This window comes from Lepus europaeus, chromosome 17 (assembly GCF_033115175.1).
Source record: "Lepus europaeus isolate LE1 chromosome 17, mLepTim1.pri, whole genome shotgun sequence".
In the NCBI taxonomy this organism is placed as follows: Eukaryota; Metazoa; Chordata; class Mammalia; order Lagomorpha; family Leporidae; genus Lepus; species Lepus europaeus.
The window spans coordinates 16250599-16278178 of NC_084843.1; the positions used below are offsets into that span (position 1 = coordinate 16250599).

Below are 27580 nucleotides of genomic sequence, written 5' to 3' on the forward strand. Positions count from 1 at the left end.
ATAACTATTGTACTGCAAATTCCTTTTTTTAGTCTTAATATATCATGATGATTTTTTTCTGCAACTGTACAACATGTCAAATTTTTTAACATCTGTGGTGTTCAATTATATGAAATCATAATTAAGCAAAAGACATTTATAGAAATAATATTACAAATAATGCCACAGTGCTACAGTGAACTTTTTTTTCAGGTATCTTTGCATCATTGGATGAGCATTTCTATTGGATGCATTTTTAGAAGCATTTTTAGAGTGCAGTAGGTTCAATAGAGCATGTCCATGAGAATGTTGTACGCTTTCTAAACAATTTAGATGACAATGAACTACATTTGAGTGTCCCTTCTAAGTGCTGAAGGACTCTACAAATCTAAATTGAAACACCAGATGAAGTTCAGGATGTTTGTTTCCTACAGCTGGCTTTAGATTCTCGGTTCTGCCCCTCCAAAACTCTAAAACTTGGAACTACCAAGAGGGCACATCACTCATCCTTGGAGGCCTTGATTTCTTCCAGGTGAAATGACAACATGGTAATTCACGCTCTCCAGGCTGAAACGTCCCCGTGCTTTAGCTCTTTGCTTTCGCTCTCCTCCTTATGGAAAATGATCTGGTTCCCTTGGCCTTCCAGGATCCATTTGTTAATGCATCAGTGAGTTAAGAATTCCCCAACCTAGAGATGCTAAGTAATTTTCCTGTTACTTGGAAAGCAGGCAGGTCTTAGCAGGTTATGACCTAAAATGCTTAAACTTCTCAAACAGCGACTGGGTCTTTAAGAAAACCAGATCTTTCCTGATTCCAAGAGGCCACTTGGTGTCAGTATCCTGGCCCCTGGGGATGAGAAGTCGCAGGAGGTGTTTGAGAAGGCTGACAGGGTATCACATCCCTCTGGGGAATCTTGCTTTCCCGGAATGAGTATTTCCAACTGTACAGGCCCTGACAAAGAAAAGATTGTGTGGACCACGATCTGACAGAGCACGTAGCATGGATCAATTAGATGAGGGGCTTACCCAGTCTGTCTGTGGTGTTTGGGACAATGTCTCAGATAATAAGGCTTTCCGTTTCCATGGTGTTCCCGAGTCATTATCCCACTTGACCCCCTCAACATCCCTGTTGCAACGGCCAGGAAAGGGATGGCCATACGCACTGTGGAGATGCAGACATGGGATTCATGGAGATGTGCTGGCTTGTCTCACATCCCAGGGCAGCAAGTGGCCGAGGCAGGCACACAAGCTAGACTCCAGCCTGGTTCTGCCACAGTGGGCCCTTGGCAGGCTAATCTTCAGCTCCTTTTTGCTGGCCCTTTTTCTGGGCTGGACTCCTCTTTAGGATCCTTTCCAGATCAGACTTCTGTTGAAGAGCTGCAACGCCTTGGTATTTTAGGGAGCAGGTACAGGCTAGACCATGGAATTTTTCTGAATTTGGGATCCGGCCGATGGTGAGTTTTACTTTCTAAAACATAAGAAGCAAGAAAATTAATGATGCAAGATTGTCCTCAGGATTGCTGTGTCTTGATCTGTCCTCAATGACACCCCTTAAAGATGTTTTGGAAGAAACTCCTTTAATAGACTTCAGTATCCGGACCTGAGGAGGCTGGGGTGACTTGCATATTCAGGTGGAAGATGGGTATTTTTCTGCATCCACTAGCCTGAGTGTTTCAGGAAGATCCAGAGAGCATAGGTGGTGCTCCGAGAGGCTGACGGGCACCAGAATTAAAAGGGCCTCTTTTTTTTTTTTTAATTTTTTTTTGACAGGCAGAGTGGACAGTGAGAGAGAGAGACAGAGAGAGAGAGCAAGTTCTTCTTTACCGTTGGTTCACCCTCCAATGGCCGCCATGGCCGGTGCACCACGCTGATCCGAAGCCAGGAGTCAGGTGCTTCTCCTGGTCTCCCATGTGGGTGCAGGGCCCAAACACTTGGGCCATCCTCCACTGCACTCCCGGGCCACAGCAAAGAGCTGGACTGGAAGAGGGGCAACCGGGACAAAATCCGGCGCCCTGACCATGACTAGAACCCGGGGTGCCCACGCCGCAGGTGGAGGCTTAGCCTAGTGAGCCGCAGCATCGGCCAAAAGGGCCTCTTGAAACCAGCAAAGAGACTACGAGGAGCAGCTCCAGATACGGTTAGAGGAGGTGGAGGTTGGATGAATTTCTCCTGCTGTCTGGCAGGTCCTCCTTCACACCTGCACCTGCCCCTGCCTGTTCACGTCTGCCCCTGTCTCCCTTCACTGTCTGCTCTTCAGCCCCACGCCAGCTCCGCGTTCTTCTCAGCTGTAGCCCAAAGGAAGGGAAGGAAACCTGATGGACTCAGGTGCTGCTGAACATTAGGGATTGATGGGCATTCCTCCTGTCTTCTACTCCCTCTTCTAACCTCTTTTCCCTTCCAGGGACCAGGGGTCTGAATTTTAGAAGAGAGTTGGGTATCCATTTTAATACCAAGAAGTGAGCAAGGATGGTGGAGGGGACAGAGGGCCACTTCCTGATTTTCCAGCTGACCTGGTAGGGGAATCTCCCATCCCCCTTTATTTCTCCCTAACATCCAGTTAAAATTTCTTTAATTAATAAATTCTTCTTCCCCTGAAAACTTCCTCCCCAAAATAAATATTCCCTCTCCCTTTGGGGGCTGAAGAGATCTGAGTCTTAGGGCCAGCCCGTGTGGAAGGCCAGCCCCCTAGTGTTACCAGCAGGCTCCCTCTCCCCTAGGCTGGGGACCCCCATGGTGGAATTTGAGGACATCAGAGTGGGTGGGGCCTAGTGATGTATCTGGCCCCCAGGGCATTGGGTGGGGGGAGACCCCCTTGTGCAAATGCTACTGTTTCTTGTGTCATCGGTTTGGGGTGAGCCACCAGGCGGCTGCCTTGCTGCAGGCCCTGTTTTCTCATTGAAAGAGGGGGGAGGTCGAATGAGCCCAGCAGAAATGCCGGCGCCTCCTCCCCTGCCTGTGACTGCACCAACTAGAGAGGCAAGCGCCTCCTCCCCTGCCTGTGACTGCACCAACTAGAGAGGCAACCGTGACAAAGAGCAGTCATGAGCCCTCAGGTAGGGTTCCTGGATCTGCTATTCCCAGGCAAAACCTCTTCTCTTGGTTTCTGAGCCAGTGGCTAGATCTCTGGGTCCGAGATTACTTGCAAAATTTCAGAATAGTACAAATGTTGATGTTGACCACTTGATTCCAATGTGAGTCCTTGGCTGAGGCAATGTATTACGGTTTCCAGCTGGTTGGATTGTGTCCCTAAAAGGTACTCCCTTTTCCCCACAGAAACTTCTCTCCAGTCTTCAAAGCCTAAGACAAACACCACCCCTCTGAGACACCTTTTTGACCTCTCTCAAATAGACCTCTCTCTTCATTCTTCCTCTCTGCTCCCATGGCCCTCTGTTCATATCTTGGGGCACACACTGTGTCATAAGTAGTACGCAGCATGCTTGTTTTATCCACCAATCTATTAGCTGCTTAAGCCCAGGCTGAGGCTACTTTTGCAGCTCTAGAACTTAGCACAGCGTCCAGCAGAGTGGATGTTCCCTAGATGGTGCGTGAATGAATGGATGTGACCTTTGTCTGCCACTTACTTGTTATGCGTCTTTGGTAACTCCCTCATCCTTACTGGTTTACCCACTTAGATAATGTGAATAATAAGTTTAATCCAACCCACAGGGATATTGTATACTGGAGAGGAGACAAGACATATAGGCAGTATACACTTGACACTATGCATAAACCCTCAGAGCCAGAAGAACTCTGGGAGCCCATTCAGTTTAGTGGTTTTCTGAAAGTTTAAGCCAAGGAGCAGTTTCTTCAAGGAAGGCTAACAGGATAGAGCAGTATTGGAGGCTTATCCTTTCAAAGAAATGTGAATGATAAAGGTGGACTTCTCAAGTTGAACCCTTAGCGTACTGTCCTCTTCTTGTCCTCTCTCCCACCCCTATCCCAGGGCTCCAAGAAGTGCAGTTTGAAAATCAGCCCTCTCACTTTAACAAGAAGAAACTGAGACCCAGAGAAAGGCAGTGATTTTCCCATGACAGTGGGGCCCATGACAAATAAAATTAGATGAATGAAGGAAGAAGATGGAGACTGTCTTACTAGGCAAGATCATGACAAGCCTCCCTCCTTTTTAGATTGATTGATTTACTTGAAAGGCAGAGGTACAGAGAGAGAGAGAGGGAGGGAGGGAGAGAGAGAGAGAGAGAGAGAGAGAGAGAGAGAGGTCTTCCATCCTCTGGTTTGCTATCCAAATGGCTGCAATGGCTGGAACTGGGCCAGTCTGAAGCTAGGAGCAGGAGCTTCTTCTGGGTCTCCCATTTGGTGCAGGGGCCCAAGGACTTGGGCCATATCCCACTGCTTTCTCAGGTGCATAAACAGAGAAATGAATCAGAAGTGGAGCAGCCAGGATTCGAACTGGCATGTATATAGGACACCATCGTAGCAGGTGGCAGCTTTACCTGCTATGCCACAACGTTGGCCCTGTGACAAGCCCTTTAAAAATATACACACCCAGGACATACCCACGTATTGTAGCTGTGAACTCTCAGAGGAACATATGGCTATATTGACTTCTTAGGAGAGGAAATGGGGGCTTGAAAAGTTGAATCTGTCCAACATTCCAGGACCTACAGAAGTTGAAGTAAAAGTAGGGTGGATGCTGTGGCACAGCAGGATACTTGCATCCCACATGGTGTGCCTGGAATTGAGTCCTGCCCCTATTTCTGATCCAGCTTCCTGCTAACGTACACTTGGGAGGCAGCAGGTGATGGTTCAAATATTTGAGTGTCTGCCACCAAGGACGGAGTTCCTGCCTCCTGGTTTGACACTGGCTCAGGCTCAGCGGTTGTGGGCATCTGGGAAGTAAGCCAGTTGATGGAAGGGCTCTGGCTCCCCCTATCCCCTTTCTTTCTCACTGTCACTCTACCTTTCAAATAAATAAACTCTACAAAAAGAATTAGAAGTGAAAATAATAGTAACTGTACCAAGCACCTAATACATGCCAGTCACTATTGTAAGCACATTACACATACCATTTCATTTAATTCTCCAACAACTGGTACTGTTATCATCTCTAATTTCACATAAGAGAAAACTGAAGCGCAGATTGACTAAAGGAGTCAAATTAGTTTGCAAACCCTGAGCCAGTCTGAGTCTATGAAAGCCCTGTTTGCCACCTTGTGCTACTTCTGAGGTCCCGGACCCAGGTGCTCTCTCTCTCCTAGCCTGGTGCTTGTTCTAAATCTACTTGATAGGAAAGAATTTTGGAAGAGTACTAAAAGACCATCCTGTTATTCACACTTGGTGGCAGAAGAAGGACAAGCCTCATCTGTATTCTGATACCTTTCAGGCTCAGTGTAAGACCTTGTTCTTGTTCCTCCTGGCATAGACCTACCTTGGCCAGAGTTGATCAGTAGGACTCACCTCCTTCTGGATGGAACGGGTGAGAAACAAGGAGACCTCCTCCAGGCTCTGGGGCTTCAGGTCATTCACTGCCAAAACATGATCTCCGTGGCAGAATAAGCATCCCAGGTGTGGGGGGCCTTCCCAGCGAGCCACGCTGCAGAGGGAATACAGTAACCAACACCAGTGTGAGACCAAGCTCCCTGGGAGGACAGGGCATAGGTGGGGCCTGGAGCCCAGCTATGTCTGTTTTCTACTTGGATTCGCTATTCCTCTCTCACTATGGCTGGAGCCTACCCTTTCTTCCAAGTCCAGATCAAATCACACCACCTCTACAAAGTCCTATGTTCCATTCCTTTTCTATAATGAACCGCCTCCGTCCTTGAATCTATTGTATTATGGACATACCTCATTTTATTTATTTACATATGTATCTTATATATCTTTATATATATATATGTATATATATATATATCTTTACCTCTCACTGTCTCTCTGTCTCTCTCTCTCTCTCTCTCTCTCTATATATATGTATATATATGTGTGTGTGTGTGTGTGTGTGTCTTTAAATGCATTGCCAGACTATGTGTGGTGTCACCTTTTATTTTTTTAATTTTTATAACCCCGTAGTTCCAAATAAACAGATGGTACTCAGTAAGTGTTTGTTGGGAATTAGTACATAATGATTACACAATAAATACCTAATAATCAAATTAATGAACTAATGAAAGCGCAAGCTCAATCACAGAGAAGTCCACAGTCTTGGTCAAGCATTTATTGAGCCTTAGATTATGGGAAATTTGTAAACATGGAAGGTTGTGTTTCCTACTCACTTAGAATTGATAAGACAACTCACGTGTGGTGTTTCCTTCCTTATGAAAGGGTAACCTCCCATCAAAAGGAATTGGAAAGTCATTTTTAAAATGTGATTTCTTTAATGATTAAGGAAATTCTCTACCACATGGTCTCTGTGTCTGAGTCACCTGCCAGCAGATGTTTAGCTGGTATCTGGAAATCTGAGTCACTGGTAGGCCTGTTTCTGTTGGCCCTTTGATTCTCATTTCCCCCACTCTCGCTCATCATCGTGCCGTGAGTGGGAGTGACGTCCTTGAACCATGTGTACTCCCTGCTATTCTTCCTTACCTTTGAGAAATCAGAAGTCTGTTTCTTGGACTTTTGGGTCCTCTTCCACCCACTCACCTCCCAAACAACTCTCTGTGCAATACCCTTCCTTTTGCTTCCATCAAAGATTTGTGACAACAAAACACAACAGTCCAAGTTCCGTGGTCAGTCTTGTCAAACACAGTATTCCGAGCTATAACTGATCTCTTTTTGTCCATGAAGCCCATTTATAAGCAGTAACAACCAAAACTCTGACCTACCATATTCGTCCTGCGGCTTCTATGAGAGCAAGATAGTTTATGATATCAGGAGGAGAAAGGAACACGTTCAGTTTCTCCACTTGGCTTTCATCAGGGATGTTACTATGAGACAAAACATTTGTAAAAGTCATATCAGGCAAATGGTCCCTGGCTCTGACCTGCACTTTCTGAGAAGACTTTTGGCCTCGATTTCTGAAATGATATTTTCCAGTTCAATGTTGTCTGAAACATATTTGTAGAAAATATGAATTCAACTCATCAACAAGTAATCACTAAAGTCCTCCCCCACCCCCCGGAGAGCCGTAGTGGATGATAGGCAATGGAAGGGAGGCAAAAAATGGGCTCAATTGGTCAGTTTGCATATTTCTGTGATAGCAGTGATTCCAAGGAAGAAGGGACAGAGAAGAGCACCCCCCTCCCCCAGGCTACACCCAAACCTCCTGTGACTTGCATACCTGTAATTGTGCTAATGTAAAACTTGGGTGATAGGCCATTCAGATGAGTGTATGTCCAAAGATACAGTACCCTAAAGACTAGCCAGGGAAAATTTTTTAAAATACCACTCCCAGCCCAGGGGACTGCTTTGCTTCTAGTTCTGTTAACTGTCCTTGGCCACAGCATCAGTGACAGGGAAAAGCTGGTCAGATTCTTGGCTCACCAGGAAATTTTTAGGAACTATTTTAAAATTTAAGAAAAAAAGAAAGGAAGACTGCCTTGCTCTTAGGGGCCATACAGTTTTAGAAAGAAGAGCTTTACTTGATTAAGATAGACAACTGCACAACAGTGAGTGAGGCCAACCCCTTTTTGTCATTTGTGGTCTGTGCTTCTGTATTGGCAGGTGTAAGACACGAATCACTTCCCAAGCCTTGTTCCTGCAGGTGAAGTCCCCTATCTTGGGTCTCTGGAAGAATCTGGAACTCTTTTTGGTTTTCAGCAGACTCCTCGGGTGTTTCCTCGAAAAAACTGGAGTATAAGAAGTTAAAACAAACCCTGTTTTAGCATATCTGCTTACACAGTTCTGTTGTGTGTGTCATTTAAGTAGCTAACAGCCATGTGAAAACTAACAAGGGCTTGAAGTATGTCCAACTATCAAAATCACAGCCACAGTTAGAATCAAATCCAATAAACCTTCCTTCTAAAAATGGATGTGGACTCAAAATAACCCTTTGTAGGGTTTAGAGGACAGAGTGAAAGTGTGGGAGACAGAAATGCAAAATAGCAAACAACTTCCCCAGATGGAGAATGTCCTGAAGTTGTCACCGATGGTTTTCTGTGGGTAGGAAAATCATTCCCACATTTTCTTGTTTTGAGAGTACAGGTTGACCATTCCTAATCCACAAAGCTAAAAGGCTTCAAAATCCAAAAGGTTTTGAGCACTGATATATCACCACAAATAGAAAATTCCACCTCTGATCTCATGCTTCCAGGGTTGCAGTCAAAATGCAGGAGCACTAAAGTTTTGTATAAAATTACCTTCAGCCTATATGGAAAAGGGTAAATAAACCATAAAGGTATTTGTTTTTAGACTTGGGTCCCATCCCCAAGATATCTCATTAGGTATGTGGAAACATTCCAAAGTGCAAAACCTGAAATATTTCTGGTCCCAAGCAGTTCAGATCAGTGATACTCAGCCTATACTGAATAATGTCTCGAGCTTGGTCTGTGGTAATGTTTTGCATCTGTTTATCAACTACTAAAATGAATTGGCAGTAAGTATTCCATCATAATAGACGAGTTAAATCCATTTTTAAGATGGCAGTTTTACTTACCAGGATTTCATTGACATGTAATGATGCTCAGATCTCATGGAGACCTGTTTTGGACAACCAGATTTGATAGGGTCATCCGAACCAGCAGAATCAATATTGTCCAACTGAACAAGAGAAGCAGACATAAGTAAGGGTTCAGGTCAGCCAGTCAGTCAGGCACCTTCCTACCCTAACAATTATGGCTCTTGACTATGAAATAGGGAGTACGTCCACCATTGGATGAACAGTGGTTCTCTTCCGGGGAGTACCAGCCAAGCTTACCCACCCTGGACAGACCCCGCAAAGCCTCTGGCAGACCCAGAGTCCATTTTCTGCTCCTGATAAAAGTCTTCTGTTAGGCTGACTTGCTGTTTTCCCCTTTGTCACTAGGCATTTCATGGCATAAATGCTTCCACCCCATTAGTTATGCTACTGAATCACAGAAACTGGCTGTGTCAGAGACCCAGTGACGTTGCAGAGCTGGTCTCTGGGTACTGTGCTCATAAGTGCTTTGAATTCCTTCAGGAGGCTGTGAGAACCCAAGAAATGACTGCCTTTGGGAGGTACTCATCAACTCCTTAGAACCAAGAGTCATTTGCCGTAATGGTTGCTTAAAATCCCCAAGACCTGCCTACCATGCTCATCATTAAGCCAATAACTGGACCAAACTTCCAGTCATGCACATCTTCCCCTTACAGATGGTGCCCCTCTTGTCTGCACATCCATGCTATTTCCTTCATTGGAATGCCCTTTACTCATTTGCCAACTGAAATTGTTTGACTGAAGTGTCACAGCCTCCTCTGATCTACTTAGCCACAGCTGATCTTTCCTTGCTCTACATTTCCATTACTATTTTGTGCTTTTTTCTTTTGTTCCTTAATTTAGTTTTGTCTGCTTTCTTGGACTTTGCACTCTATAAAGTACCTAGCAAGCACCAGGCTTATAACTGATGCTGAATATACATCTGTACCATTAAAGACTGTGTTGTTCCAGGGAACACTAGGAGGAAAATATCTTTGATAAAAGGAAGATTCTATATTCAAATGAGCATGGGGAATGCTGTATCTTGGACCTCTCTCAGCTGTTTGTAATACACCGCTGTATACTAAAAGCTGTGAAAATTCTGCTGTTAAGAAGCATGTTGAACTCATTGTAACTTGTGTTTCCAGAACTTATGTGACTCAGAATGCTTTTTGTGTGTGAACACAGTAGAAAGCCCCATTTTGGGGAATGCTATACCTCCCTTCCAATTCTGCCTTCCTGTCTCCCACTTCTAGTCTCTTCTTTCTAGACCACTGCTAATATAGGTACTGTGTTAATCATGATGAAAGATAATCAAGGTTTTCCTGTGACAGAGCAACCACTGCCCCTGCACTGCCCACAGAATGAAGTCAACCTGGCATGCAAGACCTACCATGGGCTGGCTCTTTCTTTGTTTTATTTCCCACTGTGTAATTTACACACTCCAAGCTGCAGCCTAACTGAAGTATGCTTGCACATACCAGAGGCCGTTTCATCTCTGAAGCCTTCTCTGGCTTCAGTGGAGAGAGAAAATCTGTCCCTTTTCTATTGCTTTCAGAGCACTTTGAGCATGCCCCTATGTAGCATTATCGTATGGTAACAGAGAAGACTTTGAGCTCAGAGAGCAGGGGGATGTCAGGTTCATTCTTGTAGAGACCATGTAGATGCCTAACACCCAGAAGGAACTCAATAAGGGCCTCCAATTGATCCATAATAGACTAATCAATGAATACTACCCAATTTATCACCCAAGCTCCTTTGCTTCTATTTTTCGTTCTGTGAGAATGCATCCTGTTGACTCCCAGAGTCAACCCTAAGTCCAAATTTTACCCAGCAAGGAAGATCAAATGTCATATGCTCCATGGAACTTTTCATGGTCATTTTTATGGAAGTCAGCTTCCCCTTATCCCAACCCTTATGCACTTCTGGGCATTTTATAAGCATCTTCTGTTTAGCATGGAGCCATTTCTTTCCTGGACTCTGGTTACTCCTTTATGAGTGTCAGCGTCATGAGCACGTCACTTATGTCTGATTTACCTCTGTTCCCATTGACCTTGGCATAGTGTCTCAAGAGTAGTGCATGGCAGGTCGCGGTAGGTATGAGTGATTAATGGATAGAAGGGGTTACCTCTAAACGAATACTTCGAGGACTGAGGTAATAATTTTCTTCTTCTGCATCTTCTGTGGTCTTCGAGGAGAAATCATGTGGTAGATAATTTTGCCTGTATCCTGGAGAACTATTTTCCGTTAAATGCTAAATAAAAGAGATATTGAAGAAGGAATTAGTGTTTTCTTTTTCTTTGCAAAAGAATCGAACCACATACTTTCTGGAAAAGCTATCTTAGATTAGATGAGTTGAAAAGATCAGAGGATCTTCCAGAGTTATATCCATGAAGCCCATTGAACTGGTTCAGACCTTCTTCTCTACCACTCGGAACTGGAACTTAGAGCAACTGGTTTCCCTCTGTGGGTGGGAGGCTAAGTCACCCAGCTGTATTGTTGCGTCCTTTACCCTCATCTTTCTTCAGTTCCCACCCAGCGCCATCTGAGAAGATAATTAGCCCAGAGTTAGGGCCCTGCACCTCTCCTCTTCCTGCTCAGTGTTCTTCAGTGTTTTGCTCATATACTTCTGTTGTTTCCATAGCAATACAATTAGGTAGTGTTGATCGTGTGATAGTATGAATTATAGGCTTCAAGGTTATCTAGGTTCAAGCAGTTATTGCCTTCCTTCCCCCAATAGGCACACGAGACACTACTGAAGTAGTAGATGGAAGGAAAATTGTTATAAGTCAAATTTAAGTCTTCCAAAAACATTGCCTCAGGGGATAGAGTTTTCAAAAGACTCTGAATGGTCTCTAGTGAGTCCTTGAAAGGAGGGGATTACAAATATCTGTGTGCAAATAATCTCTGACTTGTCAGAGTTCAGATGATGACATTTTGACTTTATGATAGTGTGAAAGTGATACACATTCAGTAGAAATCGTATTTCAAATTTTGACTTTCAATTTTTTTTAAAAAAAGATTCATTTATTTATTTGAAAAGCAGAGTAACAGAGAGGCAGGGGCAGAGAGAAAAAGAGATCTTCCATACTCTGGTTCACTCCCCAAATGGCCATAATGGCTGGAGCTGGGCTGATCTGAAGCCAGGAGCCAGAAGCTTCTTCCAGGTCTTCCACACAGGTATAGGGGCTCAAGCACTTGGGCCATCTTCTACTGCTTTCCCAGGCCACAGCAAAGAGCTGGATCAGAAGTGGAGCAGCCAGGACTCATATTGGCACCCATTTAGGATTCTGGCACTGCAGGCAGAGGCTTTACCTACTATACCACAATGCCGGCCACTGAGTTTTGATTTTTTCCCCCCAGGTTAGCGAAATGTGGTGCTGAGCTGTGGCTGTAAGGGCATTTCCCAATCATTCCGACAGTCATACAGGTAAACACCTGGGACTCTAAATGTTCTGTGCTGCTAAACTGGAATGCTAATAGGCTATATTTATTCCATGAATTTTCAGTTTACCATATTTTGGATTTACAGTGGGTTTATTGGGACATAGGCCAATTGTAAGTTGAGCAGCATCTGTATTTAAGTTGTATTTGTTTTTCTATTTCTAACCTTATTGCTGTGTTTTTGAATGCCCCTTCCGAAACTCACGTTGGAATTGCCATTTGAAGCAGAGGAGCACCTGTATTTAAGTTGTGTCTGCTTTTCCAGTTCTAAATTCATTGCTCTTTTGGCTGTCCCCTGCAAAACTCCTGTTGAAATTTTATTGCCATTGTTACAGTATTAGATGAGGAGGTTGTGGGGGTTCTGCCCTCATGAATGGTTGAATGCCACTAACACAAGGGTGAGTTAGTTATCGAAGGGGTGTGTTCCTGAAAAAAAAAATGTTGAGTTCACCTGACATCCTCTCTGTGTAGGTAGCATTGGCTCAGCTGCCCTTCTGCCAAGGTAAGATTTAGCAAGAAGGCCCTCGCCCATGCAGCCTCTCAATCTTGGATATCCAGCCTCCAGACTTTGAGAGATGAATTCCTTTTCCTTATAAATTACCCAGCCTGTGGTATTCTATTGCAACAGCAGAAAATAGACTAAGCCACTCTTAGAGCCAGATCAGCTGACTTGGGGTACAGAAGGACATCTACTTCATTCAAACAGTAATGATATCAACACCCAGCAAGGCAAATGCTACTCTCAAACTGGTTGAAAGCTCACTGGATGTGGATACATTGTGTGAAAAGACAGAATGACTAGTACAATCTCTGGGATATCATAAATTAAAATCTAGAGGCATTTGTTGAACACAGGTAGCCTTTCTAACCCTTTGTCATACCACTGTTTCTACTCACTGTATGAATAATGGGGATGAGGTGGTTGGCCCTGTGAATTTGATATGCTACAAAAAGCTCCACTTCTGATCCAGCTCCCTGCTGTGGTCTGGGAAAGCAGTAGGAGGTGGCCCAAGTCCTTGGGCCCCTGCATCCACGTGGGAGACCCAGAGGAGGCTCCTGGCTCCTGGATGGCTTTGGATCAGCACAGCTCTGGCCATTGCAGCCAACTGGGGAGTGAAGCAGTGGATGGGAGACCTCTCTCTCTCTCTCTCTCTCTGCCTCTCCTTCTCTCTCTGTGTAACTCTGACTTTCAAATAAATAAATAAATCTTAAAAAAAAAAAGAAAAGCTTTTAAAATACTTGAAGAGCTACCAACTAGATAAAATAGGCCAAGTCTTATTAACTGTGCTTGGTACCCACAGAGAGGGGGAGGTCAGTGACTACGTCTCTACCAGATGAAATAGTGTCTGTGCAGGAGAACAAAACCACTCAGACTGTTTGCTGCTAATATCCAAAGCTGGAAACACCAGAAATCCAAGAAAAATCCAGTATACAAATATAAATCATTTTAAAGAGGCAGATGTGTTGTATCCTACATCCTCAAATGGGTTTCATTACAAAGGAAGATGTAGTGATATGCAAGAGGACTTTAAAAAGTTCATGGAGAGACCATTGCTGTGGTATAGAAGACTAAGCCTCTGCCTGCAGCTCGGCATCCCATGTGGGCGCCAGTTTGAGTCCTGGCTGCTCCCCTTCCAATCCAACTCCCTGCTAATGAGCTTGGGAAAGCAGTGAAAGATGGCTCAACTACTTGGGGCCCTGCCCCAATGTGGGAGCCCGGATGAAGCTCCTGGCTCCTAGCTTTGGCCTGACCATGCCCCAGCCATTGCATTGTGGCCATTTGGAGAATGGACCACCAGATGGAAGATATTTCTCTCTCTCTCTCTCTCTTTGTCTCTCTCTCTCTCTCTTTCTCTGCCTCTCTCTAGCTCTGCCTTTCAAATAAATAAATAATCTTTTTTTAAAGTTCATGGAAAAATGTATTAAAAGATGCTTATTTTGATGAAAAGGAAAGTTTTGAAATCCATGCACAGTTCTTTTTCATAATACACATTTTCCATGAACATATTGAAGACCCTTGTATTGAAGATATGATGAGAAGCAAGACGGATCAGGATCAATGAAGGAAATGAATAAGGAATTTGTCTTTGCATGAGGAGTACAGACAGTGTGGCAGGAAATCAAACAGTGTCTGGGGACCCCTCTACAGAGGTCTCTGTGCCCTGTGTGTGAAAGGAAGGAAAACAGTGCCAGCCTGACTTAGCCTTGCACACCCAGACACACATCCAGAGAATCCAGAATGAATGAAAATGTTCAGAGATAGGCAGGGCAAGCAATAAGGTTCAACTGTGGTTTGGGAGACAAACTAAATATAGGGTAAACATCAGGGCTGGTGCATTCTGATAGTGTATTACGCTTTGAGGAAGATAGGCAATGTCAAATCCAGCTGCTCCTTTGTAAGATTTTGAAGCATCAGCTGCCTCCCAGACATGGTGTTCCTGAGAAGGGAAGAAGTGAGTCTGATTACCATGCCTGGAAGGCTTTTCCTAGACGAGGTGGAGCCGACAGCATGCAGTGTGCTGGGAAGACCGAGGAGAGGGCTGGGGTCTGAAGTAGGCCTTTTCTCACCCATTGGGAGTTTCTTCTGCTTAGGAAAAAGGAGTGGTGTCATCAGGCATGGTTGATCTCTTGTCTGGAATGAAGCGACAGCCTCTCCTCCGGGTGTCTGTGCCTCTAGTCCCTCCCCACCCCAGCATCTTTTCTACAGCACTAATACTCGTGCTGCCAGCAAGCCAGTGTCATCTCTGTAAGGCAAGAGCTGGTCTGAGCTCTCTCCGTTCCCAAACCTTCGAGGAGGCTTGGCCTGGCCTTCAAAGATGCCAAGTTTCCCTCAGCCTGTCTTCTCAACTCTATCTCCATCTGCACCCCTTCCCTCTGCTCTCACCATTTGCATCTATCTACTCTGGACATGCCTTGCTTTCTCCCTGGATTTTGCTTTTGCTGTAAGCATAGAAAAACCTAGAAAACTAGTCCAAAAAGATGTCTAGAGACCAAAGTTCCATTTACAAAGATCCCCCTAGGAAAGGACTTAAAAGGGTAAATTAACAAAGGATCTTATGAGATCAACTAGAAATGTAAAGGTACTAGCTCTGGCATGAAAAAGATGTATTAAAAATTCAAGATAGTTGAAACAAATTGTATAGAAACTTTCCCTAGAGTTAGTCACTGAAAAGGAAGCTTGTTATGCACCTTGAATAATAATGATGAAAAATACAGTAATTGTCGCTACGACTAAAAAACGCTACAGTTAACTTTCATTCCCCCTACCACAATGATGGGAAGCTGCAGTGACTGTATTTTAGCTCTTTTAGAAAACATTAAAGTTTTTTTTTTCTATTGTTAATCTTAAAAAATAACAAGGACATACTTTTCTCACTTATTTATTCCTTGTATTAAAACCAGTTGCTAAGGAGGGGGGAAGAAAAGAGCTACCATTATTTCCTGTTGAAAGAGGGTTGTGTTCAGGCGCCCTGTTATTTTATTAGTGATCATCACCTCTGCTCTCTGATGTGTGGCTTTTATATCCCGGCAAAATGATGACATGAAGGAGACCCAGTCTTTAATCTTCTCCCTGTTGGTAGGAGTAAACTTTCAGCTGGCATGTGGCAGCAATAGCATCTGCACTCCATTTGCTTCAGAGAAGGACTCTTTTATTAAGGTTAGAACAGCAGTGGGAGCAGGTACCAGGGAAATTAGGACCCACCTCCACATTTGCACACTAGAATTAACCCCGAGGCCACCTCAGTGAGGAAAGCTCAGAGGAACAGGAAGAAAAGTAGAAAGGCAGAGTCTTAATCACAGGGTTTAGGGCTCTTGACTTTGACACTGATTGCCTTTGTGTACTTAAGTGAGCCCCCTAGCCTGTCAGTGCGATTTTTGTGTACGTATCCCAGGTGTGCCTCCCCTTGGGGAATGGGTGTGTTGACAAAGAGAGTGCTTGAATGAATTTGCATAAACCACACCTTCTTTTCTGTCGGCTCACAGGTCAAAGAAAACTCTGGCTGGGGTTGATCAAAAGCAGATCTAGGTTCTCCATATTCGGGCTTTAGCATTTGCAGCCTCTGCTGCATGGCCTCCTCTCCCCACCACAGGTGGTACCCCATCAACCAGAACAACCTCCCGGTGCCTTTGCTGGCACCTGGAGCCCCTCTTAAAAACTGAAGACTCTTTTAGGGTGAACTTAGTCCCTTCCAGACATATGTGTAGATGCTACATGTTGTACAGGTGTTGTGTATTGAGTTCTTTTGCATGGAATCCATCTAGGGTGATAGTGACTATTGTGGGTTGAATTGTGTCCCTCCCAACATTCACTTATTCCAGTCCCAGATCCCAATACCTCAGAGTGTGACCTTATCTGGAAATACGGTTGTTACAGATGTGATTCCTTAAGATGAGGTCATAGTGGAGAGGGCTCCTGATCCAATATGGCTGGATCCTTACAAAAAGGGTGATGCATGGACAGAGAGAGAAGACACAAGGAGAACATTGTGTGTAGACTGGAGTTCTGCTGCTGCAAACCAAGAAGCCACCAGAAGTTAGGAGAGTGGCTTAGAAAAGGCCTTTTCTAGCACGGAGGGAGAGAGTGTGGCCTTGCCAACTGCTCGCCTCAAGAACAGCGACACAATCGATTTCCTTGGTTCTAAGCCACCCAGTCCGAGGGACTTTTCAAGGTAAATTTTAACAAGCAATGAAGACTGGCAAGGTCTGAGAGTGTGTGCGGTTCCTGCTGAGTGTGTTTACTGGTCACTGGTTTGCAGTACATCATTCTGGGGTTGGTTTCTGTCTTGCACATGGAAGATGGGCCGTGTTATCTCACTTCTCACCTGTTACTGCCGATGAGGAAGTATTCCCTGTTCGTGGTTCTGATGGACATCACTTCATCAGGGTGGCATTTGAACATTTTCTGCACAGATTGCATCTTTTCCTGGCTGCTTATGCCAACTTCGACACTGGAATTTCTGTTAGATGTAGACAGAAAGTATGAACACAGCATACACACAGCATCAAGAAGACAAGTGACTGATGTTTTCTATTACGATTCAAATGGCATCAAGCTTTAGACATGCTTGATCCGTGTTTTGAAGATTTTCCAATAATTTTAGAAAATAAGTTTGGATTTTGGATCTGGCTCATCATCAGTTGAAAATGCTTTGTTCAGCCTGACATTTAATTCCAAAATTCCGATTTCAATCGGATTCTTGTTTCCACAAGTCATGATCTTTTCCAATTTGAGGGGTACATAATTTCTTAAAGAGAAGACAAAAAAATCCAATTTAAATAATTTCTAAAAACCTGTCTTGATTTAATAAAATAGTGATTTCAACTCATCTTTCTTGCCCATGAATTAAATGACTCCAAATTCTTCTTAACTGAATGTTTATTATTAAAGATTTATAGACTGTACCATACACTATGAGCTAAGGAACTAGCTTTTACTCAAAGTGCTGGCTATTTTAGCTCCTGTTCAGTTCCAAGTATCATGAATTTGAAGCCTTTCAGTCCTCAAATCAATGATTCGAATTTCAATTTGCACACGACTTGTTAGCTTTTGACTTGACAGCATTTGTTGTTAGAAAAGTTTTCTTGCTTGGATACACACCGATCAAGTTCAATGGCACCACGACGATGATGGTCTTTGTAATAGGAAAGACTAAAGCCCTTTTCCCCACTCTTTGACAGGATGAAAAGCCGTCTTTTCCAAGAGGGCTGAAAAATGAAAAGGTTTTGCATCTCAGTTAAATCTCAGAGGGTGAGAAAGGATTTTCAGAGAGCTCAGGAGGCTGGTGGGAGGCTTGTTAGATCCTTGTGAATCCTTACCACCGAGAAGAAAAGCTGCGGAGGTGGCGATTTGATGAAGTAGTCTTGTTTGTAGACTTCATTTTCATAATAAAATGTTAATTGTTTTCCTAATAAAAGAAAGTGAACAGAACTCAGTTTGTTCCCCCATAAGTTTCTGACAAGAACTGCTTCCACTGGAAAACATGGTAAATCTCTGGAAAGGTCTGCCTCAATGATGGAAAAGAGCATTTGTAATAGCCCAAGGAAACAAAGGAGCAAGTGTGCTTACTCATCCGTCACGGAGGCCTTCCTTCTGTGACATTTAGAAACACCTGTATTCAGCTCACACGTGCTGCCTCGCTAGTTCTGGAGCGTGTTGTTGACTCTGGATGTGTGCAATGGGTTCTCTCCTTTCCCACTGCAGGAACAAGGAATTCCACACTCGCTCCCCTTTGACTTAACAAACAAATGCAAAAGTACCTGCCATTAAAATGAGGTGACAGAGGTTTAGCACACCGCTTGGGACATCTGTATCCCATACTGGAGTGCAGGCTCTGCTTCCAATTCCACCTTCCTGCTATTGCACATCCTTGAAAGTGGCAAGTGATGACTCAGGTAGTTGCGGGCATGTGGGTGGTGAACCTGCACATGGAAGATCTCTGCCTGTCTATCTTACCTGACTCTCTCTCTCTCTTAAATGAATAAAAGTAAAATAAATAGAAATTTAAAAATAAGTAAAATAAGGTGATAAAGCATTTGGGGGAAGGGCAAGGGGCAGGTGGAGTTGCTGGGGAAAGAGGGAAGGTAAGAAGAGCTGGACTTACTAGAATTTGCTAGAATTACGAGACCCTGACATAATTGATCCTGGCAGTTTTGCTATCAAATCTTGATTCTAATTTCACTTAATATAAAGAAAGTCTACTTTTCTTTCCATACTCTCCTCCCTCCCCTCCCCTGCCCTGCCCTGCCCTACTCTGCCCTTCCCTTCTTTTCTCTTCCCTTCCCATTTGAAAGGCAGAGAGACAGGGTAGTGGGGGTGGAGAGAGAGAGAGATCTTCCATCTGCAGGTTCGTTTCCCAAATGCCTGCAACAGCCCAGGGTAGACCGGGTCAAATTCAGGGGCCAGGAACTCAGTCTGGGTCTTCCATGTGGTTGACAGGGACTCAAGTACTTGAATCACACGAGCTGTCTCCTAAGGTGTGCATTAGCAGAAGCTGGGTCAGAATTGCAGTCAGGCCGTGAACAAGCTCTCTGATACGGAATGTGTGTGACCTGGTCAGTGACATAAGCACTGTGTCATACACTGACCTGGGAGCTCTAATTCTTTAGTAAAGGGAACCTTTTCCAAAAAAAAAAAAAAAAGACAAATTAGACCTAAAGCCTGAATGTGAAAACGAAGCAAACTCTTTTTTTAAAAATAAACTTTATTTTAATCACATTAATTATTTTATTTCTAAATAACAAAGGTAGTAAATATTTCTTAGAGACAGTTTTGAAAATATGGAAAAGACTAAAACTCCCTGTAATTCTAACACAAAGAAGCAGTTATTGTTTGGGAAAATTCTCTTGAACACTTTTGCCACTTCATTTTCAATAGCAGGTGGTTTTGCTTTTATTTGCTAAGCCAAAGAGCCGTATGTGCAACCACCTTCAGGTATTCAAGAGTATTGATCAACAATATATATGTGTGCTGAAATTACCTGAAGTCAGAGAAATAACCATTAGAACATATTAGAGAGAACTGTATATAGTGTTTGCACAAGGCCAGAGAAAGTGCCTGTTCCCTCCAGCCGGACTGGAAATACTTATAATTTACAGGACATCAGGGAGAGTCTGTGTCAGTCATGAGGGATGGTTAGTCCTAGACCCAGGCTGCTCCAGATCCACCTAACAAATCATAAAGGCAGATCTTGAAAGAATCGAATTGTTTCCCAGAAACTGAACTGTATCCCAGAACAAAGCTCAAGATAATTAGGAATGCAAAAGTATCTGGCACTCAATAAGGTGAAATTGGCAAAGTCTGGCAATCAATTTCAGATGATCAGGCATGCAGTGAGCAGGAAAACTGGCCATAGAATGAGGAGAATCAATCAACCAAGACAAATCTAGAACTGCCCAGATGTTAGAATTGGCAGAGAAAGTTATTAAAACAGATATTATCACTGTATCTTAAAGAAATTAGATAAAGATATAGAAAAGACTAAAAGTGAATCATTATAGACGAAAACTAGTGTTATAGAGAAACTGGGCAGGAGTAATGAGAGGTTAAGTATTGCAGTGGAAAAGATTAGTTGCACTTGAAGACATAGCAATAGGGACGTTCAAAATAAACAGAGAGTGAAAAATGAATTAAGGAGCAAAAAGAGTGCCAGGAGACTGTGGGCAATTTCCATATGAAAATAACTGAAATCCTTGAAGTGGGAGAAAGAGACAGAAACAATATCTGAAGAAATAAAAATTTTACAAATTTATAAACCCAAAGGTCCAAGACGTTCGATGAACCTCAAACACAGATCTGTGAAGGGAAGTGCATCACGACACATCATAATCAGATTGCTCAAAACCAGCCAGTGGGGAAAAAAATAGATACGTGCAGAGCACAGATAGTGACAATGGTGTTGACGTCTTGTCAGAAACAATGCACGCAAGAAAAAGTGAAGTAATATATTTAAGATACTGGAGAAAACTGTTATTCAGAAGTCTGCATGTAGTAAAAAGTTTCTTTCAGAAATGAAGGCAATTTCAAGACATTTTCAGACATGCAGAAGCTGAAAGCATTCATCATCTGGAAGCTTGTACTAAAGGAATTCTTGGCGGGCGCCGCGGCTCACTTGGCTAATCCTCTGCCTGCAGCGCCGGCACCCTGGGTTCTAGTCCCAGTTGGGGCGCCGGATTCTGTCCCAGTTGCTCCTCTTCCAGTCCAGCTCTCTGCTGTGGCCCAGGAAGGCAGTGGAGGATGGTCCAAGTGTTTGGGCCCTGTACCCACATGGGAGTCCAGGAGGAAGCACCTGGCTCCTGGCTTCGGATCCGTGCAGCGCGCTGGCCGTAGCGGCCATTTGGGGGGTGAACCAATGGAAAAAAAGGAAAACCTCTCTCTCTCTCTAACTCTGCCTGTCAAAAAAATTTTCTTTTAAAATTTTAAAAAAAGGAAGTCAAAGGAAGCCCTTTAGGCAGGAGGCAAGTGATGCCAGATGGAAACCTGAATTTATAAAAGGAATGAAAAACACTGAAATTGCAACTACAAGTATAAAGGTATGAGATATTTTTCTTATTATTTAAAACATTAAAGGGGTCAGCGTTGTGCTGCAGATAAAGCCACCACCTGCAGTACCGGCATCCCATATGGGTGCCGGTTGGAGACCCTGATGCTCCACTTCGGATCCAGCTCTCTGCTATGGCCTGGGAAAGCAGTAGAAGATGGCACAAGTCCTTGGGCCCCTGCACCTGCATGGGAGACCTGAAGAAGCTACTGTCTCCTGGCTTTGGATTGGCTCAGCTCCAGCTGTCACGGCCATTTGGGGAGTGAACCAATGGGTGGGAGATCTCTCTGCCTCTGCCCCTGCCTCTCTGTAACTCTGCCTTTCAAATAAATAAATAAATATTTTTTAAAAAAGCATTAAAAATGTTGATCAAGCAAAAATAATGACAGTGTATTCTGCAGATGATAACAGGTTTATGAATAAAATGCTTTCTAACAGTAACATAGTGGCCAGGAGGGGGAAATGGAGATATATTTTTGTAAATATATTATATGTGAAATAGTATAATATCACTGGAAGTTAGACTTTAATATGTTAATCTTTAACATCTATATAAACGCTAAGGCAATGATTAAAATAGCAAAACAGAGTTATAACTAAAAGCCAACAAGGAAGATAACATGAAATTATTTTAAAAACTGAATTACTTCAAAAGAAGGCAGAAACATTGGAAAGGAGGAGCAGATAACAAGTGAGGCCACAGGACACAAATAACAATATGATACTTTCAAACCTGACCATAGCAGTCATCACATTAAATATAAATGGTATGCACACTCCCAACTAAAAAGCAGAGATTGTCAGTTGGACAAAATGCAAAAGCCAACTCTATGCCTATAAGAAAAACACTTCAAATATAGAGACACAAATAGTTTATAAGTAAAAGTTTAGAAAAAAAGATACATTATGCTAACACTAATCACAAGAAAGCTGGAGTGGCTGCATTAACATAAATGTCGATTTCAAAGCAAAGAATATTACTGGGGTAAGGAAGCTCTTTTCATAATAATAAAGAGATCCATTGATTCTAAGAAGCCATAGCAGTCCTAAATATACACGCACCTAATGACAGACCTTTAAAATATGGAAGGCAAAAACTAGTAGAACTGCATGGAGAAATGGACAATCCACAATTACAACCAGAGATTTAAATACCTCTCTCTCAATAACTGACAGAAAACATAGGTAGGAAATCAATGAGGATATAGTAGACTTGAGCAAAACTATCAACAAACTTGACTTGATATTTCTAGAATAATCCATTTAATAGCAACAGAATATACATTCTCTCAAAGAGACATGCAGCATTTATCAAGATAGGCTATATTCTGGACCATAATAACAAGTCTTAATAAATCAAAAGATACTCAAGTCATATAAAGAATTTTGTCAGAGAATAATTTCAAGTCAAATTAAAAATCAATAAGAAGGTTTCCTGCAGGGGAAAAATTTGTGAGATAAATGAATGCTGGATGAAAGAGGAAATTCAGGGGCCAGCACTGTAGAGTAGTAGGCTAAGACTCCGCTAGCGGCAGCAGAATCGCATATATGTGCTGGTTCATGTCCCGGCTGCTCCACCTTCGGATCCAGCTCTCTTGCTTATAGCCTGGGAAAGCAGCAGAAGATGGCCCAAGTGCTTGGGCCCCTGCACCTGTGTGGAGACCTGGAAAAAGCTCCTGGCTTTGCATAGGCCTGGCTCCAGGCCATGTGACCATTTGGGGAGTGAACCAGCAGATGGAAGACCTCTCTCTGCCTCTCCCTCTCCGTAACTCTGCCTCTCATATAAATGAATACATATATAAAAAAAGAAAGACAAAACTCAAAGATAAATTAGAAAGTTATTCGAAATGGATGAAAACTAAAACAACAACATATAGGAACGTGTTAGGCTGCAGGGCTTGAGAACTGTTTTTTTCTACCAAAGGCCATTTGAATATTTATAACATCATTCACGGGCCATGCAAAGTTATTAACTTCAACATTAGCCTGTATATATTGAATTTCAGGTCCCACTTGTGGTTGCCTTGGAAGAGCCAGACCAGTTGATTTCACAAGCATTATGGCCCACAGGCTGGTTTTCCACCCCTGATAGAGGGAAATTTATTGTACTAAATGCCTATGTTGGAAAAGAAACAAGATTTTAAATCAGTTACCTCAACTTCCACCTTAAGGAACTGGAGAAAAAAGCAAATTAAATCTGAAATATAGAGGATATGAAATAACAGTAACCAAAGTGAAAGTCAATGAAATATAAAAGAAAAAAACACTAGAGAAAAATCAATCAAACCAAACTTGATCCTTTGAAGAGACCAATAAAATTAATAAACCTCTATCTAGCCATACAAATTTGGAAAAATGAAAAGAAGACACAATTTTCCAATATTAGGAGACGCAGACAACTACCAATTCTATTGCTATTAAAAAAATTGTATTAATAACCTTGTTCCAATAAATTTATCCGCTTAGGTGAAATTGAAAGATTCCTTGAAATATACAAACTAACAAAGATCACTGAAGAAGAAATAGATAATTTGCATAGCCCCCTTAATCTACTAAAGAAATTGGAATTGTAGATAAAAATCTTCACATAGGGAAAGAAATGAAAATTATCTCTATTCAGATAACATAGTCCTATATATACGAAATCCTGAAGAATTCATAAAAAGCTATTAGAGCTAGTAAACAAATTCAGCATCATACAGGATCAATATATAAACATTAGTCAACTGTATGTCTATGAGCCAGCAACAAATAATACAAAAATTAAATTAACAGTTCCCTTTAAAATAATACCCAAAGAATAAAATACCTAGGGATAAATTAAACCAAGGCAAAATACACTGGAAACTACAAAAACATTACTGAGGAAATGAAAATAAAATAGAAAAAAAACCCATAAATATTCATAGATTGAAAAGCTATTTTCAGATGTCAAAAGTACCTCAAACAATCTATAGCCTCTATATAATTTCTACCAAAATCCCAATAACTTCCTTGAAGAAATGGAAAATTCAAATTCATATAGAATTCCAAAGAAACCTTGTAATTGTAAGGAATAGCCAAAACAATCTTGAAGAACAAAAGTAAAATATTCAACACCTCTCAGTTCTAAACCTTACTGCAAAGGTTCAATAACCAAGAATGCGATTCTGTTATAAGGATAGAAAGATACATAGACTAATGGACTAGAATTTAGGGCTCCGAAATAAACCCATACATCAATGAACAATGCCATTTAATGAAGAAAGAATAGTTATTTCCAACAAGTAGTTCTGAGACCACAGAGTAGTTGCAGGTAAAGAATTGAAGTTGAACCCCTGCACCATACTGTATAAAAAAGTTAAGTCAAAACCAATCAATGACCTTAATAGAAGAGCTAAAACAATACAGCTCTTAGAAAAACATGAGCACGTTTTCATGATCTTGGATTTGACATGAATTTTTGGATTTGACACCAAAAACACCACCACCAACAGCAACAACAAAAAATAGGTGTATTGGAGTTCATCAAAATTAAAAAGTGTATGTATTAAAGGATATTATTTAAAAAGTGAAAAATAACCTACAGAGTGGGAAAAAATATTTGTAAGTCATGTATCTGACAGGGGCCTTGTATCCAGAATATGTAAAGAACTCTTACCATGTAATAACAAGAAGGCAAACACAAATGGACAAGGACTTGAGTAGACATTTTTCCAAAGGTTATAAAAGTGGCCATTAAGCACGTGGAAAGTTGTACACCACCATTGTCACTAAGGAAATGTAGATTAAGATCACAATGAGACACCATATTCACAAGGATGGCTATAATTTAAAAAGTGGAAAATAGCGCGTGTTGATGAGGATGTGGAGAAACTGGAATGCTCCTGCACTGGTGGTGCAGTGTGAAATGGCTCAGCCACTGTAAGGAATTGTGGTTCCTCAGACAGTAAATATAAAGTCACTAGATGAGACCTCAGTTCCGATCTAAGGTATATACCCAGAAGATTTGAAACAGGTATTCAAAAAGTACACGTGCGCACAAGTTCATACCAGCGTTGTTTACGGAAACTTACATGGAAATAGACCAATGTCCATCAATGGATGAATAGGTAAACAAATTGTAGCATATGCACACAATGGAATAATAGTCAATTACAAGATGGAGCGAAATAGTAATGTGTGCTATAACTTGAATGAACTTCAAATGCTGAGTGAAAGAAATCTGACATAAAAGGCCACACATTGTATAATTCCATTTGTATGCAAAAGCCAGAATACAAACCCTAAAGGTGGAATGCAGATTGCTGATTGACAAGGGCTGTGGGATAGAGAACTGGGATAAACTGCTTCATGGTGAGGGCTTTTACTCTTGAGTGAGGATAATGTCTTGGAACTGGATAGAAAAAGTGGTTCCTATCATCGTGCGTGCACCTGATGCCATCAAGTTGTTCACTTTAAAATGATGAATTTTAGTTTTCCTTAGGTGTATTTTAAAAAGTCAACGAGCCATTCCAGTTTTCAGTAAAGGAGTATTCAACCATATAAAGGTTTGTCATAAATGTTTTCAGAGTTGCTTTACTTGTAACAGCCAAAGACTGGAAACAGCCCATAGATCCATCAACAGGGAAATGGAATAACTGATTATGATACATCCATACAATGGAATACTACTCAGGAAGAAAAAAAACCAAACTGTTGACACATGCAGCAACATAGATAAATCTAAAAAGAATTATGCTAAGTGAAACAAGCCAGACAAAAAGTTTTCATAATGTATGATTATGTAAATCATAATAAATCATAAATCATAATGTATGATTATATTTATATAAAATTCTAGAATTTCTCAAAATAGATCAGTGCTTGAATAGGGAAGTGTGAGTATATGGAAAGTGGGAGGCAGGGCAACAAGCAAACTTGTGAAGCCTATGAATATATTCTTTATCTGGATATGTGTAATGGTTTTAATTTGGTGCACACACTTATCAAAACTTATCGCATTGTCAACTTTAAACATGGTGGCCTATTGTGTATCCTAGTGCGTCAATAAAGCTTTAAAAAAATCAGACACATTTGAAAAAAGTTAAACATACTCCTACTCTGTGATCCAGTCCTTCTACTCCAAGGAAAAGTAAATAAAATGTTTTTTACAGAAATGTATGCACAGATGCTCATATCAGCTTTCTTTGTAATTCTGGAAACAACCTAGATATCCATCGCAGGTGAATGAATCCACCCATTGTAGCACATCCATGTAAGGAATTAGCACACAGCAACAAAAGACACATATTCTTAAGACACAAAACAACAGTAATAAATCTCAAAAGGATCAAGCTGAGTGAAAAAAGTCAAACAGTGCATGCTATGTGATTTTAGTGCTGAAAAATTCTAGTAAACACAAACTTAGAGCAACAGCAGAGCAACTGGGAAGTGGGGTCAGTGCTGGAAGGAGAGACTTACAAACAGGCATAAGAAAGTTTCCATGCGTGATAGATACATACTGTGGTGATGGCTTCCCAGGTAAATGCAAATATCAAAGCTTGTACCATTGCCCACTTTCTGTGCAGTTTATTGCATGTCATTGGGTGAGAAACTACCATAAAGTCTCTATCTAGAATGTATGACTGTGCACTCCACACTCAAAATGCTCCAAGGCTCTCAGGTCTTAAGGGGTCAGTGCTGGCACAACAGGATGCCACTCTCCTGTGTCTCATCCTGCACCCCCGTCCCACCTCATTATCCTATTCTGCTCTGATAGTGCGCCTCCAGACTGCTCCAGCACCTTTGTTCCTGCCACCCCTTCAGCTGAGATGTGCTTTCATTTCTCACCTCTCTAAAAAATAGGTGCTGGGTAAATATGTTGGGGTTGAATTGGATACTTCAGTTCCTAAGTTACTTTGTCCTAGATTCACCTGCAAGGCGTTCTGTCCATCATATAATATGAGCAAGGTTGTTTGAGTCCTACACCTTGAGCTACCTTCATGGTAAGCCCCAATGAAATGTAAAGCAAGAATTTCATGTAAAATTAAGGAAATAATCCCCACTCTTTTCTGAGTCATGCTTTGTTATTGGCACCATCTGCAAGTGACAAATGGGATACTTGGCCCATGAAATTCGGAAAAGGCTGAATGAACTTCTAGACTGGTAAGCTGTTATGAATTACTGAACTGACTCCAACAGTGTCTGCCTCATTCTCCAAATCAAGACTCATTGCTTCAGAAAGCCACCCGTTGTCCCCTTTAAAATCAATTTCTGTCTCCTGGTTAGCTGGATGAGAATTGTCATTTTCGATAAAAGATTTTTTTCTTCTAGGATTATGCCCCTTGGGTACCTGGGCTCTTTTGAAGTCTGGGGTCCATTATGGCTGTCGGCTCTCACCTGTCAAAAGTCAGAGTGGAGCTTTAGTTAGCCTCAGACAACAGTATGAATCATCGAATCATGACAGTATCAGCAGGTGCTCAGAGACATTGGTGAGGCAGATTGTGAGGTTCCTCCCTTTCCAGTCTTTAATGTTTCTCTCCACGCTCCTGAATCTGATGGTACCCATGGTAACAAGGATAAATCCAAGCAGCCTCTGCTCACCAAGTGCATGG

The 27580-nt window shown here is 42.2% G+C and overlaps 1 protein-coding gene across 1 annotated transcript; it reads right to left on the minus strand.

Annotated features, from left to right (window-relative positions):
* Window positions 1–1269: 1269 nt before the first annotated feature.
* On the minus strand, window positions 1270–27346 carry PLEKHS1 (pleckstrin homology domain containing S1). Its single transcript, XM_062214929.1, has 12 exons — window positions 27319–27346; window positions 17785–17873; window positions 17567–17673; window positions 16791–16925; window positions 15463–15538; window positions 14435–14551; window positions 10652–10777; window positions 8524–8627; window positions 7511–7717; window positions 6755–6856; window positions 5394–5529; window positions 1270–1446 (listed from the first exon to the last, which is right to left on the minus strand). Exons 1-12 carry the CDS (start codon window positions 27344–27346, stop codon window positions 1270–1272), a joined length of 1404 nt encoding a protein of 467 aa, XP_062070913.1.
* Between the last annotated feature and the right edge of the window lie 234 nt (window positions 27347–27580).